Genomic DNA, 14899 nt, shown 5'->3' with positions numbered 1-14899 from the left:
TTGAACCCTCAAACCTTGTGGTGAGAATGTAAAATGGTATAGTCTCTTTAGAAAAAGTTTGGAGTTTCTAAAAAAGTTAAACATTGGATTACCATGTCTCCCAGCAATTCCACTCCTAGGTATATACACCAAAGAACTGAAAACATATCCACACAAAAAACTTGTACATGAATGTTCATAGCAACACTATTCATAATAGCCAAAAAAGTGCTAACAACCCAAAAGTCCATCAACTGATGAAGAGATAAACAGAATCTGGTATATCTATACAATAAAATATTATTTGGCAAATAAAAAAAGTACTGATATATGCTATAAGATGCTAAGTGAAAGAAGCCAGACACAAAAGAACACATATTTTATGACTTCATTCTTAGGAATGTTCAGAACAGGCAGATCTATAGAGACAGAAAATAGATTAGTTGTTGCCAGGGGATGGGGAGTGTGGTGAATTGGGAGATACAGTGTTTCTTTTTGGGGTGATAAAAATGGTGATGGATATACAGTTTCGTGAATACACTAAAACCCAATGAATTGTATGAATTATATCTTAATTAAAAAAAGAAAAAGACAAACAAGTATAGCATACCTGAAAGTTTTCCAAAACATAAACAAAAACTTGAACACTTCTCTATGGTTTGAATTCAGTTTTATAAATGTTACCTTTTTTTTTTCTTTTTTAAAGATTTTATTTATTTATTTATTTATTAGAGAGAGAGAGAGAGAGAGAGTAGGTGTGTTAGTGGGGGGAGGAGCAGAGGGATACTGGGGCGGGGGCAAGAATCTCAAGCAGACTCTACACATGGAGCCTCATGCAGGGCTCCACTTGGGGCTCGATCTCACCATCCTGACCCGAAACCAAGAGTTGGACCCTTGGGCGCCTGGGTGGCTCAGATGGTTAAGCGTCTGCCTTCGGCTCAGGTCATGATCCCAGGGTCCTGGGATCGAGTCCCGCATGGGGCTCCCTGCTCCTTGGGAGCCTGCTTCTCCCTCTGCTTCTCTCTCTCTCTCTCTTTCTCCCTCTCTTTCTCTCCTCCTCTGTCTCTCATGAATAAATAAATAAAATCTTTAAAAAAAAAATATTGTAAAAAAAAAAAAAGAGTTGGACCCTTAATCTACTAAGCCATCTAGGCACCCCACCTTTTTCTTCTTCAACAATAATAATCATAGTGATAAAAATAGCAACTTATTAAACACTTACTAGGCATGTAGCAAGCATTTTATACTTGGTATTCTCTCTCAGATCATCTCAATGATCTTGTACATGGAGTTATTATCCCATTTTATAGAAAGGCAATTGAAGATAAAAAAGGCTGAGTAGGGGCGCCTGGGTGGCTCAGAAGGTTAAGCGTCTGCCTTCAGCTCAGGTCATGATCTCAGGGTCCTGGGATTGAGCCCCGTGTAGGTCTCCCTCCTCAGCGGGGAGTCTGTTTCTCCCTCCCCCTCTGCTGCTCCCCCTGCTTGTGCTTTCTCTGTCAAATAAATTAAAAAAAAAAAAAAAAAAAGAGGCTGAGTAATTTGCACAAGGTTATGTAAAGGTAATTAAGTCTGACTCCAGAGGTTCTCTTATGCAATTCCATTTTCCTTAAAACAGTGACTTACCGGTCTCCAATACTAATTTCTTTTTCAATGTATTATGTTGTTCTTTCTATCACCATCAATGAATTAGATATCATTTTGGGGCCTAATATTAAATAATGATCTTACTTCCTTAGTTTATTGAGCACAGAGCAAAGACAGAAAAAATTCCATTATGGTAAGTTTTTATTTGTATCAAATCACAGAGTATCATAGGTAAATATAAGATTATAATTTGAATACTGTAATATAACATAATTTGGCAAATTATTTAATTATCCAAAGTTTATTACATGTTTGAGTATGTGCTAAAGAGATTATTTGGCATAACTTGGCAAGATACATATTTCTCTACTTTATTTGACCATTTATCATTTATCTATGTGGTATACGTATACGTATGCATATACACACGTACATATACACTTACACACACTCCTAAATTAAATATACTTGTATAAAAAGCTGAAGATTGATGTGTTAGAATTAATTCCTGTTTAAAAATCTATTATATTAAACTGCATCTGCATTCAAAGCAGAAATGTAAAAACTGATCAATTTGCTAAATACACATGAATTTACAAAATAATTGAAAATGAAATAAAAATTTCCATTGAAATGTTATATTCCTGTTTAATCAACATTTAAGTGGCACTACCAAACTATGGAAATTGACATTTTTTTAGGTTGAGAGAATAAAGATTCTACTGAGCATTACTGTATTCCCTAAATTAGGAATGAATATTATTATAGTAGGAAAAGAAGGCAGATAATTTTCTTCTTTATTAATATGGGAATTCTCAGGAAGCAATCAGGGCAGTGTCTATACTCCTGGGCTTGGGTTTCCTGCTTTTCTATCAGTGGAAGTCTGGCTTCTCAGGAAAAGTGCAGCCAGTCCGCCTAATTATGACGCTTGCAGCATAGTGACCAGCACGGACGCATTCAGTCAGGGGCTTGTCAGAGACCAGTTGAGACAGAAAACCTGGAACACAGACAAAAGGGAAGAACATGAGTATTGCTATTATAACAGTATGAGAAAGGTCATTTTGGGTCAGGCCAAAAATTAGTCTATGTACCTATCCCTTTCTTCAGTGTTGATAGTTAAGTGTTAAACCTCAAGTGTTAGAGAGTTCTTCCCCCAAACATCATGAGCTTCCCTCGATATTTCTTTTAAAGAGCTCAAGTTGGGACATGACGACTCACCATCAAGTCATTCTAGTCTTTGTATGCCTAAAGCATCATCATGCTTTCCTTTAGTTTTGAGATTAAGAGGTTGTGAGTAAGAAGTACTGGCCAAATAATATTACCTTGGGTTTTTGTAGCCGAGAAGGTATTCGTTATCCCTCTCCATCTGTCTGGACTCCTTACATGTTGTTATTCCTAGCATATTGCTTTTGGGCAAAATTCTATCATCTGGATGTCTCTCCAAGTACAGACTTAAGAGCTGAAGAGTTACAAAGGACCTTACATCTCCCTTTTACTCCAAAAAGCAACAGTGAAGTGATCTCTATAGTCAAACACCATGGACCAGCTTGACATTAAAATAAATGTGATAAAGTAGAAAACAGTGTTGAGGACTTCTGTTTCTGCCCAAGATGAAATAAAAGGAAATACACTTATGCTTTCTCCAGAAACAACTCAAATAAAGACAAAGTAAATGAAACAAGATTTTTCAAATACTGTAAAAGATCCATGAAAGAAGGGAAACAAATGGGATAAACTGTAAAATTGCTCTAGCTTACCACCTAGAGAGAGTTACTAGGCTACAACTCAAGGAGCGACAACCTAGGCAGAGCTCAACAGTCTCACTGAGTTGAGGAGATGGGTTTGGGAGTCTAAGGAGGACAACATTAAACATGTAGGCAGAATGATCAGCAAATAAGAGAGAGAAGACATAAATTACCAGTATTGGGAATAAGAGAGATGATGTCACTACAGAATCTATATACACTAAAAGAATAATAAACATTACCAACTTTGTGCCAATAGATTTGACAAGTTGATGAATTGGACAAATTCCTGGAAAGACACAAACTATCAAAGCTCAAGCTCAGGAAGAAATAGATAACCTGATTAGCTTTGTACCTATTAAATATATTGATTTTACACTTAAAAAGCTTCCCATAAAGACAATTCCAGGCCCAGGTGGTGTCACTGGTGAATTCTAACAAATATTTAAGGAGTAAAAATAATATTAGTCCTATACAATAACCCCTTCAGAAAGCTGAAAACTGAAAGTACTTCTTAACTTACTCCTTGAAGCCAGCATTACTCCTACACCAAAATAAAAAAAAGATGCAAATATTTTAAAGAAAATTTTAGCAAATCAAATCCAATAGTATATTTAAAAATATAATAATTTATTATTATAAACCCACCTAGGAATGCAAGGTTGGTTTAACACTCAAAAATTAGTCAATATAATTTAGCATAACTAACAAAACCATAAGATAACCAAATACAAGAAGAAAAAGCATTTGGCAAAATCCAACATACATTTCTAATAACAACTTTAAGCAACCTAGGAATAGAAGGGAACATGCTCACCCTGATAGAGGGCACTTAAAAAATTTACAGTTAAAATTATTAATGGTGGATGATGGAATGTTTTCCCCTTAAGATCAAGACAAAAATGTTTGTTCTTCAACACTGTACTGGACACTTTAGCCAGTGCAATAAGGCAAACAAAAGAAATAAGTAAAAGGTATCAAGTGCTAACTTTGTCAGCACATATACTAAAATTGGAATAATACAGAGAAGATTAGCATGGCCCTTGCACAAGGATGATAAGCAAATTCGTGAAATGTTTCACATTTAAAAAAAAAGGCATCAAGATGGAGAAAGAAGTAAAACTGTCTTTATTTGCAAATGGTATAATTGTCTAAGTCTATGGTTCTCAATAGTGGATAATTTTGCTCCCCCCCACAGCCCCAGGACATTTGGCAATGTCTGGCAATTTTTGGTTTTCACAACTGGGGCAGAGGGTGCTACCGGCATCTAGTGAGTAGAATGAGGGATGCTGCTAAAAATCTTACAATGTCTATAATCTGAGATTGAGAAACTACTGGTCTTTGTAAAATATCCTATGGAATCTAGAAAAAAGTTACTAGAACTAGGAAGTGACTTTAGTAAAGTTGCAGGATAGCAAGATCACTACACAAAAATCAACTGAATTTCCATACTGTATACACACCATACTGTGTGTATATATAGCAACTGTATGTACAGCAACAGTTAGAAATTGATATTAAAAATAGCTTTTACCATACCATGAAATATGTGTAGTAATTGATACAAGTATAAGACCTGCACACTGAAAAAGGACAAAACAATGCCGAAAATAGTAGTAAAAAAAACCTATAAAAATGGAGGGATAGAAAGTGTTCACAGGTCAGGAGATTCAATATTATTAAGAGCACTAAGAAAATTTTCTGTGGAAAATTCCAGCAAGCTTTTCTTTTTTTTTTAAAGATTTTATTTATTTACTTGTCAGATAGAGAGAGAGAGAAAAACACAAACAGGGGGAGTGGCAGGCAGAGGGAGAAGCAGGCTTCCCGCTGAGCAGGGAGCCCGATGTGAGACTTGATTCCAGGACCCCAAGATCATGACCTGAGCCGAAGGCAGATGCTTAACCAACTAAGCCATCCAGGCATCCCTCCAGCAGGTTTTTCTTATAGAAACTGACAAGCTGATTCCAATATTTATGTGGCTATGCAAAAGACTAAGATTAGTCAAACACATCTTTAAAAACAAGACTACCTGAGTTAAAACTTATTATAGAACTAAAATAATCAAGACACTATGCTATTGGCATAAAGAAAGACAGATCAATGCAACTGCACAAAGAGTCCAGAAATAAACCTACTTCTTTTTTACTTTTTTCCTTTAATTTTTATTGTTATGTTAATCCCCATACATTACATCATTAGTTTTTGATGTAGTGTTCCATGATTCATTGTTTGTGCATAATACCCAGTGCTCCACGTAGAATGTGCCCTCTTTAATACCCATCACCAGGCTAACCCATCCCCCCACCCCCCTCCCCTCTAGAACCCTCAGTTTGTTTTTCAGAATCCATCATCTCTCATGGTTCGTCTCCCCCTCCAATTTCCCCCCCTCATTCTTCCCCTCCTGCTATCTTCTTCTTCTTCTTTTTTTTTTTTAACTGATATTGCATTATTTGTTTCAGAGGTACGGATCTGTGATTCAACAGTCTTGCACACAGAAATAAACCTACTTCTATAACATCAATTGATTTTTGACAAAAGTACCAAAGCAATCCAGTGGAGAAAAGAAAATTTTTTAAACAAATGGTCTTAGAACAGTTGGATGGCATATTTGAGAAAAAAAACAAACCACTTCAACCCTTACCTACCTCACATCACCTACAGAAATTAACTTGAAATGGATCACAGCTCTACCTGTAAGAGCTAAAACTATACAATTCTGAGAAGGAAACATAGAAAATCTTAGTGATTTTGAATTTGCCAAAAAAATCTCAGAAGACATAAAAAGTACAAACTTTTACATAGGAAAAAATAACTGGACTTTTCCAAATTAAATACTTCTACACCTCCGTAATAAGAAACAACCAATAAAAAATGGGTTCAAAAGAGTTGAAGTAACATTTTAGCAAAGAAGATAAACAAATGCCAAATAAGCTCAGGAAAAGATGTTCAACACCATTACTCATTAGAGAAATGCAAATTAAAAGCCGCAATTAGATACTACTGTCAACCCACTAGAATGGCTAAAATTAAAAAAGACTGACCATAACAAGTGTTGGCAAGGGTCTGGGTCATTTGGAACTCTCATATATTGATAGTGGGAATATAAAATTATTAATACCACTTTGAAAACCATATGTCAGTGTCTTAAAAAGTCAAACATACATTTACCATATGACCTAGTCATTCTATTTCTAGGCATTTAACTCAAGGTAAATGAAAGCATATATTCACACCAAAGATTTGTAGTGAATGTTCACAGCAGCTTCATTTATAATAGCCCCAAACTGGAAATGATTCAAATGTGGATGAGAAGAGGAAGGAAGCCAGGATTACAAAAGAGCATGGGAGTAGTGGAGATGTCTACAGTGATGGTTTCATGGATGTGTGTTATGTTAACATTTGCAAGATTATACCGTTTAAATATGTGCAGTTTATTGTATATCAGTTATAGTAAAATAAAACTATAAAAGAAGAAAAAAGGGAGAAAGTATTATAGTTACAAATAAGACAGGTCAAGAACAGAAGAATCTGGGGCTATTTTCCCTCTAGGGAAAAACGTGAGCTGCTTAGCAGTACTCAAATACTCAGAAGAACAGATAATGAGAAACTGTTCTGTAGCCAGGCTTCCAGGCTGTTCCCTAGGCCCTGGCAGCCTGCTGGGGGTGAAGATTAATTGAGAAGCTGTGGTATAATGACCTGTAGAGAGCATTATAAGAGATTTATGTTCTTTCTTCTCTACCACTCTGACCACACAAGCTTTTTCCCTGTCAGATTTGGGGAATGCTCTGTATCTAGTAAAATAAGTATTCCCAACCAAAGAATAAAATTAATTTGGTTAATGGAGTGATATATTTTGAAGACATTTGCTTAGAATGTGAAATCACTCCCTCAAGAGGTTTAGTAAGAGTATTTTATCATTTGAGTTTTCAGGTAACAAAGGTCAATGTTAACTTTCAGCCAAACTGTGAAACTAAAATGCTCAGCCCACACAGTGAATGAAGCAGACACCAAATTCAGAGTCAGATCAGCTTACAATGGAAACACGTCTATGGGAAGCCTTATATGCAACATCTGTTTTCCTCATTCCTTCTGGTATGATCTTTGTGAGAAAAAGAAAAGCTTACGTTTATGAAATATTTTTGTGAAGCATAAGTACCAGCATCCTCTTTCTAAGAGAAGAGCTAGTTGATGTCTGAAGTGAAGTGCTCTGAAGAGACATTTGCATTGACAAGTGGAAAGCCTGAATGCAGAAAAAAGCTAAGACCTTTGCCCCAGGTGAATAACAGTTTTCAATAATCTATTTTGAAAAACCAGCTGAGACAAACTACAGATGTTATATAATTAATTTTAAGTGGAAGCTTCATAAAGTAGCTGATGTGAATCTTAAAGGTTGTGTAAAATGGTTTAAACAAAGGGAGCTTATGTGTTAAGAATCATAGGGAATCCTATTATAACATGAATAAACATTCTAAGATAATTTTTTATTGTGTAAAAGATATATACAACCTAGTTTACCATTTTAACCATTTTTAAGCGTGCAATTCATGGCATTAAGATCATTTTGCAAAGTTGTGTAATTGTCACTTCTATCAATTTCCAGAACTTTTTCATCGCTTCAACAGAAACTCTCTATTCTTTATTTTATTTTATGTTTTTAAAGATTTTATTTATTTATTTATTTGACAGAGAGAGAGACAGCGAGAGAGAGACAGCGAGAGAGGGAACCCAAGCAGGGGGGAGTGGGAGAGGGAGAAGCAGGCCTCCTGCTGAGCAGGGAGCCCGATGTGGGGCTCGATCCCAGGACCCTGGGACCATGACCTGAGCCGAAGGCAGTCGCTTAACCAACTGAGACACCCAGGCGCCCCGAAACTCTATATTCTTTAAACAATAACTCTCTAATTCCGCCATACTTCTGGCCTCTGGCAACTGCTACTCTACTTTCTGTCTCTATGAATTTGCCTATTCTAGGTACCTCATATGAGTAGGATCACAATATTTGTCCTTTTGTGTCTGGCTTATTTGACTTACTGCAATGTTTCCCAATATAATTTTTTAAGTTAGAATTTTTAATTATTAGTTGACCAAAATGTATTTTAAATAAAACCCTTTATTTGGAAATAATTACAAATTCACAGGAAGGCTGCAAGAATAAAGATAATGTGAAAACATCCACATATCCTTTACCCAGATGCACTTATTGTTAACATTTTACTCCTTTTGTGCACATATACTCTCTCTTTATACAGGTTTTAGCTGTATTTGCATTTATCATGCTTCTTTACCTTTAAATACATCGGTGTTTCCTGAGAATTATTCTCTTACATAACCATAGTTATTAACCTCAATAACACTGTTAGAATACCGTTATTTAATTTTACTCTCCATATTCCAGTTTTGTCAATGATCCAATAATGTTCTTTTTGTTGTTGTTGTTAAAGACATTTTTATTTTTAAGTAATCTCTACACCCAACATGGGGATTTGAACTCATAATCCTGAGATCGAGTTGCATGCTCTACTGCCTGAGCCAGACAGGCACTCCCAAATAATGTTCTTTTTTTTTTTTAATGTTTTATTTATTTATTCATGAGAGTCAGAGAGAGAGAGAGAGAGAGGCAGGGGCAGAGGGAGAAGCAGGCTCCCCTCTGAGCAGGGAGCCTGATGCGGGACTCGATACCAGGACCCTGAGATCATGACCTGAGCCGAAGGCAGATGCTTAACCATCTGAGCCACCCAGGCGCCCCCCAAATAATGTTCTTTATACCACTTTTTTTCCTTTCAGGATAGAATTTAGTGTAGGATTTGTTATGTTTTTGGTCTTCTATACTTTCGGAACATTCCTCAGACTTTCTTTGACTTTTGTGACAGGGACTTTTTTTTTAAGATTTTATTTATTTATTCGACAGAGAGACAGCACAAGCAGGCAGAGTGGCAGGCAGAGGAGAGGGAGAAGCAGGCTCTCCACTGAGCAGGGAGCCGGACGTGGGGCTCAATCCCAGGACCCTGGGATCATGACCTGAGCTGAAGGCAGCGGCTTAACCGAATGAGCCACCCAGGTGCCCATGTGACAGGGACATTTTTGAAGCATATAGTCTTCCCCTACCTCCTATATAGCAGAGTGATTCTCATTTTGGGTTTGTCTGGTATTTCCTCATTTAATTCAGATTATACATTTCTGGCCAGCATACTAGAAAAATTATGTTGTGTCTTTCTCAGGGTATCACATTTAGAGGCACATTATGCCCAGTTGCTAGTCACCGGTGATGTTCATTTTGATTACCTGGATATAGTTTCCAATGCTTTGCAGTCACAAAGAATGCCACAGTGGATAACCTTTTGCATATATACCTTTGTGTTGTTGAGGGGTGATGTATCTTCAGGATAAATTTCTAGAAGTAGAATTTTTGGGTTGAAGAGTAGATACATTAAGTAGTTTTGTTAGATATTGCCAAATCCCCTTTCGTAGAAGTTGAATGACTTTGTATTTCCACTAGTAATGTTTAATAAGAGTGCTCATTTCCCCACAACCTCACCAACAGAGTGTACTGTCAAGCTTTGATTTTGCCAATGGGTTAGAAATGATATCTCAATGTAATTTTAATTTGCATTTCTCTTATTATGAGTGAGGCTGAACATTTTATATGTTTAAAGAACAAATCTCTCGTTTGTTCTTATCTTTCACTTATTCTTCTAAAGGATTTTTGGTCTTCCTCTATTTTTAAAAGTTATTTGCATTTTGGGGATATTATTCTAATAAAGTATTTTTTTAGATAGGGAAAAATATCAACAATAGCAATATGCTATTAATATATACAAATACTATTCAGCAAGGAAACAAAGTGATTATTCATATCTTATTCACTGAATGTGGTGAATTTTAAAGAGTACGGTTGGCACACACTATAACAGATAAATATGGCTTGCAGATATATATCAAAAAAGAAGTTTGCTCTCTTTTAGTAAAGATTTTGGGTCTATCAGGAATTCAACAAGAAAAATCTTACATGACTGACTTGGCATGTGTGCTCAACATGAAAAAGTCACCTAGGAACGCTTTTTGTTGGTGCTTTTTTCCTGGTTCTTATGGTCCTCATCAGTACATTATCTTGAAAACGAAGGGTAAGGTTCTGCATATATGCCTTCCAACATAGTCAAGAGAACAAAAACAGGAGGCATAACACTGGAGAACAAGAAACATCAGAACAGGTTTCCAATCAGGAACTCATACGCTGAGGCAGTTGTGCCTTTCTACTTTGGTTCCTCCTCTCTGGTATCTGTATAACTCCTTTCTAATCCTTCTACCAATAGGCTTATTCCCACAGCCTCTTTGACTCTTCTGAAATTTAGGTCATGTCATGAACCTTAGGTCTCAAGCTCTTGAGGCATACGGTGGGTGAAGACTTCTCATTGACAAATGAATTTGGTTCCTAGGGCTAGTGTTGGCTGGCTCTGAATCTTGGAACAATCATAGATCCAGAGCTATCAGAATAAACCTCTGTCCATTAGCAATTAGTGTAGCTTCTTACCTTCTGGTTACTTTCATTTGGATTTTTCTTTTACCAGTGTTAAGGAGAGTGATCGACTTTAGCATAATTGAATGCAGTATTTGAGATGAGACCTGAAACATGCGTTTAAACTGTGCAGAGAGGAGGTGCTAGGCTAGTTTCCTCCAAGCACACAGAGGTGGGATGGCTGGTATGGACAAAAGGCAATATAATTTCCTGACTTAATTTGTCTGTTTTATGTAGTTACCATATTAGAGATATAATACCTAGAATTTCCTCAGTGTCATTTACAGAAAAGTGAGAAATATTGTCAGTAGGTATGAAAGCCTTAATCAAGACACTTAAGAGCTAGGGATATTTTAGAAAGAAATGAACAAAGTCTGTAAGTCAATTTTTTCTTTTCCATAGTTCCTTCCCTAATAGTTTTCATGGTGGGTGGAACTAAAAGCCCAGTAGACTCTATTATTTTTCATTCAATATTGACAACAAAAAGAATGACTTAGCTTTTCTGGTTGTCATAAAATAAGAAAGCCATGCCACACAGATTTTATGAATTTGGAAGAATTAAGGTTTTTGTTGTTGTTGTTATTGTTTGTTTTGATTACTGATTCAATTTCATTGCGAGTAATAGGTCTGTTCAAATTTTCGATTTCTTCCTGATTCAGTTTTGGAAAGTTATACATCTCTAGGAATTTATCCATTTTTTCTAGGTTGTCCAATTGCCATATAAGTTTTCATAATATTCTCTTATAAACATTTGTATTTCTGTGGTGTTAGTTGTTGTTTCTGCTTCATTTCTGATTTTATTTATGTGAGTCTTCTTTCTTTTTTCTTGATGAGTCTAGCTAAGAGTTTATCAATTTTGTTGATCTTTTCAAAGAACAAGCTTCTGATTTCATTGATCTGTTCTTTTGTTTTTTAAGTTTCTGTTTCATTTATTTCTGCTCTAATCTTTATTATTTCCTTCCTTCTACTGGCTTTGTTCTTTATTTTCTAGCTTCTTTAGGTATAAGGTTAGGTTGTTTATGTGAGATTTTTCTTTTCTTGGTTCTTGAGATAGGCCTGTATTGCTATAATCTTCCCTCTTAAAACAGCTTTTGCTGCATCCCAAAGATTTTGGATCACTGTGTTTTCATTTTCATTGTGCCATGTATTTTTTTAATTTCCTCTTTGATTTCTTTGTTGACCCATTCATTGTTTAGTAGCATGTTATTTAGCCTCCATATATCTGTGTTCTTTCCAGATTTTTTCTTGTGTTTAATAAAGAAAAGATAAATAAACAGGAAGGAATACAAACATAACACTAAAAAAGCCATCAAACTACAAGGAAAGAGAGCAAGAAAAGAAGAAAGGAACAGAGAGGAACTAGAAAAACAACCAGAAAACAAGTAACAAAATGGCAAAAAGTACATACTTATCAATTATTACTTTAAATGTAAATGGACTAAACGCTCTAATCTAGACAGGGTGATTGAATGGATGAAAAAATAAGACCTATGTATATGTTGCCGACAAGAGACTCACTTCAGACCTAAAAACACATGCAGATTGGAAGTGAAAGGATAATAGGAAAAATATTTACTGTGCAAATGGAAGCAAAAAGAAAGCTGGGGTAGCAATACTTACATCGGACAAAATAGACATTATTTATTTATTTGTCTTTTAAGTAGGGTCAGTGCCCAGCATGGAGCTCAAGGTGAGGCTTGAACTCATGACCCTGAGATCAAGACCTGAGTTGAGATCAAGAGTCAGACACTCAACTGACTCAGCCATCCAGGTGCCCCTGGGCAAAATAGACTTTAAAACAAAGACAATAAGAGACAGAGCTTTCTCTGTCTACATAAAGGAAACAATTCAACAATTCAACAAGAAGATATAACAATTCAACAATTCAACAAAAAGATATAACAATCGTAAATAGCTATGCACCCAACACAGGCACACAGGAGCACCTAAATATATAAAGCAACTATTAATAGACACAAAGGAAGAAAGTTATTAGTAATACAGTAACAGTAGGGGACTTTAACATCCCACTTACATCAATGGATAGATCATCCAGACAGAAAAATCAACAAGGAAACAGTGGCTTTGAATGACACACTGGACCAGATGGACATAACATATATACAGAACATTCCAACCAAAAACAGCAGAATACACAGTCTTTTCAAGCGCACATGGAACATTCTCCAGAATAGATCACATGTTAGGCCACAAAACAAGTCTCAATAAATACAAAAAGATCAAAATCATATCATGCATCTTTTCTGAACACAATGGAAGAATGAAATTTAATAATTCACCTTTTACAAGTGTTAGCATCTTGTATTATCTCAAATTGCTTCTCCAACGATACTGCATAAGTACAGCAGTGATTATCTCTTTATTTCTTATATAGTCCCCCAAACCTTTTAATATACAGACCATAACAGGCCATAATATGTATATGGAGAGAAAAATATTTGAAAAGCATTTTTAGAATATATGTAATTTTCTTTAAAAATCACATTTTATGCTAAATTTAATTCTTATACATTTGTTTACCTGACAATATAGACAAATGTATATGTGTCTGAAGTAGTTTTTAAGCCATATAATTTAAAGGTCAGAGGAAACTACCAATATGAAATAGAGTAATACCTCTAGTACAAGACTTGAAGCAACAGCAGTTTCCATGGTCATGTATATTACACTTTCAATGACCACCCCTTATAACTTCACTTAGAGCCTATTTAGTTCAAGAACGCAAGGGAAAATTTTTTTTTCTTGATTGTAAAAGTAATAACCAATAAATGTAGAAAAGGTAGGAAAAAACAGTAAAACAGTAGAATTAAGAAGTAAATAAAACACACATAGTCCCATTATAAAGAAAAATCAGTGCTATTTAATATAGCATGGAGAGCCTAACAAGAGCAATAAGACTAAGAAAAAAAATTAAAAAGTGTAAAAAATCAAATAAATTTGTTGTTATTTTCAGTTGAGAGGACTGTATATAGAAAACCCCAAATATGGGCGCCTGGGTGGCTCAGTCGGTTAAGTGTCCAGACTATTGATTTCAGCTCGGGTCATGATTTCGGGGTCGTGGGACTGAGCCCCATGTTGGGCTCTGGGCTCAGCACGAAGTCTTTAGATTCTCTCTCTCCCTCTGCCCCTCCCCCATTCTCAAATAAATACATAAATCTAAAAAGAAAAAAAAAAGAAAACCCCAAATAATCTATAAATTGTTGGACTTAAGGGACTTTGGAAAGATTGCTAGTTATAAGAAAACTATACAAAAATCAATTATTCATATATATATATCAGCAACTATTCATATATGTATATATATCAGAAAACAAAAGAAATTTGAAAAAAGATACAAAAGCAACATAAATTATGCCAGCCTCTAATGAACAAAACTATAAATCCTTATCAAGCAACATTATAAAGGACCTAAATAAATAGAGAGATATGCCAGGTTCTTGGATAAGAAGATTCATTAATACAAAATCAAAGTCTCAACAAGTTTTTAGGGAACTGACAAGTTGATCCTAAAATCTGTATGAAAAATAAAGAATCAAGAAAAGCCAAACATTCCTACTGAAGAAAAACAGGTAGGAAAGGCCAGATCCAACACTTATTATAAAACTATAATAAAAACAGTGTACAGTGTGGTATTGACATAGGTATAAATAGTACAAAGGAAAAGAAAAGATAGTCCTGAAATGGGCCTATGCAAATGTGGAAACTTAAGCTTCAGTGGAATTAGCATTATGAATACATGGTGAAAGGATAGTTTATTAGAAAACAGTGTTTAGGCAACTAATTTTTGATTTAGAAAAATAAAATTACCTTATTCCATATTAAAAAAAATCCAGATGTAGCAAGGAATTAAATGTGAATGGCAAAACTGTAGGACTTTTAGAAGAAAATGAAGAATATACTAATGTTGTAGAGGTAAGAAGGATTCTTAAATAAGACACAAAAAGCACAAACTAACTCTAAAATAAAATACTAAAATATTCAACTATGCTGAAATGAAAACTTCTGTTTCTCCAAAGATACCTTACAGAGAAGGGAAAAAACAAATCGAATTTGTTTTCTG

The 14899-nt window shown here is 35.3% G+C and overlaps 1 protein-coding gene and 1 non-coding gene across 7 annotated transcripts in view; one reads left to right on the top strand and one right to left on the bottom strand.

The window, feature by feature from the left end:
* Positions 1-1746: 1746 nt before the first annotated feature.
* ADK (adenosine kinase) overlaps positions 1747-14899 on the bottom strand; it is a 490160-nt gene continuing 477007 nt past the window's right edge. For 3 of the 6 annotated variants that reach the window (XM_027595868.2, XM_027595870.2, XM_027595865.2), the window contains one exon: positions 1747-2560. In XM_027595868.2, coding sequence (XP_027451669.1) covers positions 2436-2560 — 125 coding nt within the window. In that variant the 3' untranslated portion in view covers positions 1747-2435. The remainder of the gene's footprint in view (positions 2561-14899) is intronic. The other 3 variants (XM_027595867.2, XM_027595869.2, XM_027595866.2) reach the window with 2 other exon arrangements.
* Positions 4290-4396, top strand: LOC113924029. Its single transcript, XR_003520513.1, has one exon. It is a non-coding gene; the product is annotated as a U6 spliceosomal RNA (small nuclear RNA).

This window comes from Zalophus californianus, chromosome 15 (assembly GCF_009762305.2).
Source record: "Zalophus californianus isolate mZalCal1 chromosome 15, mZalCal1.pri.v2, whole genome shotgun sequence".
Taxonomy (NCBI): domain Eukaryota; kingdom Metazoa; phylum Chordata; class Mammalia; order Carnivora; family Otariidae; genus Zalophus; species Zalophus californianus.
This window is presented reverse-complemented; position numbering and strand designations above follow the sequence as displayed.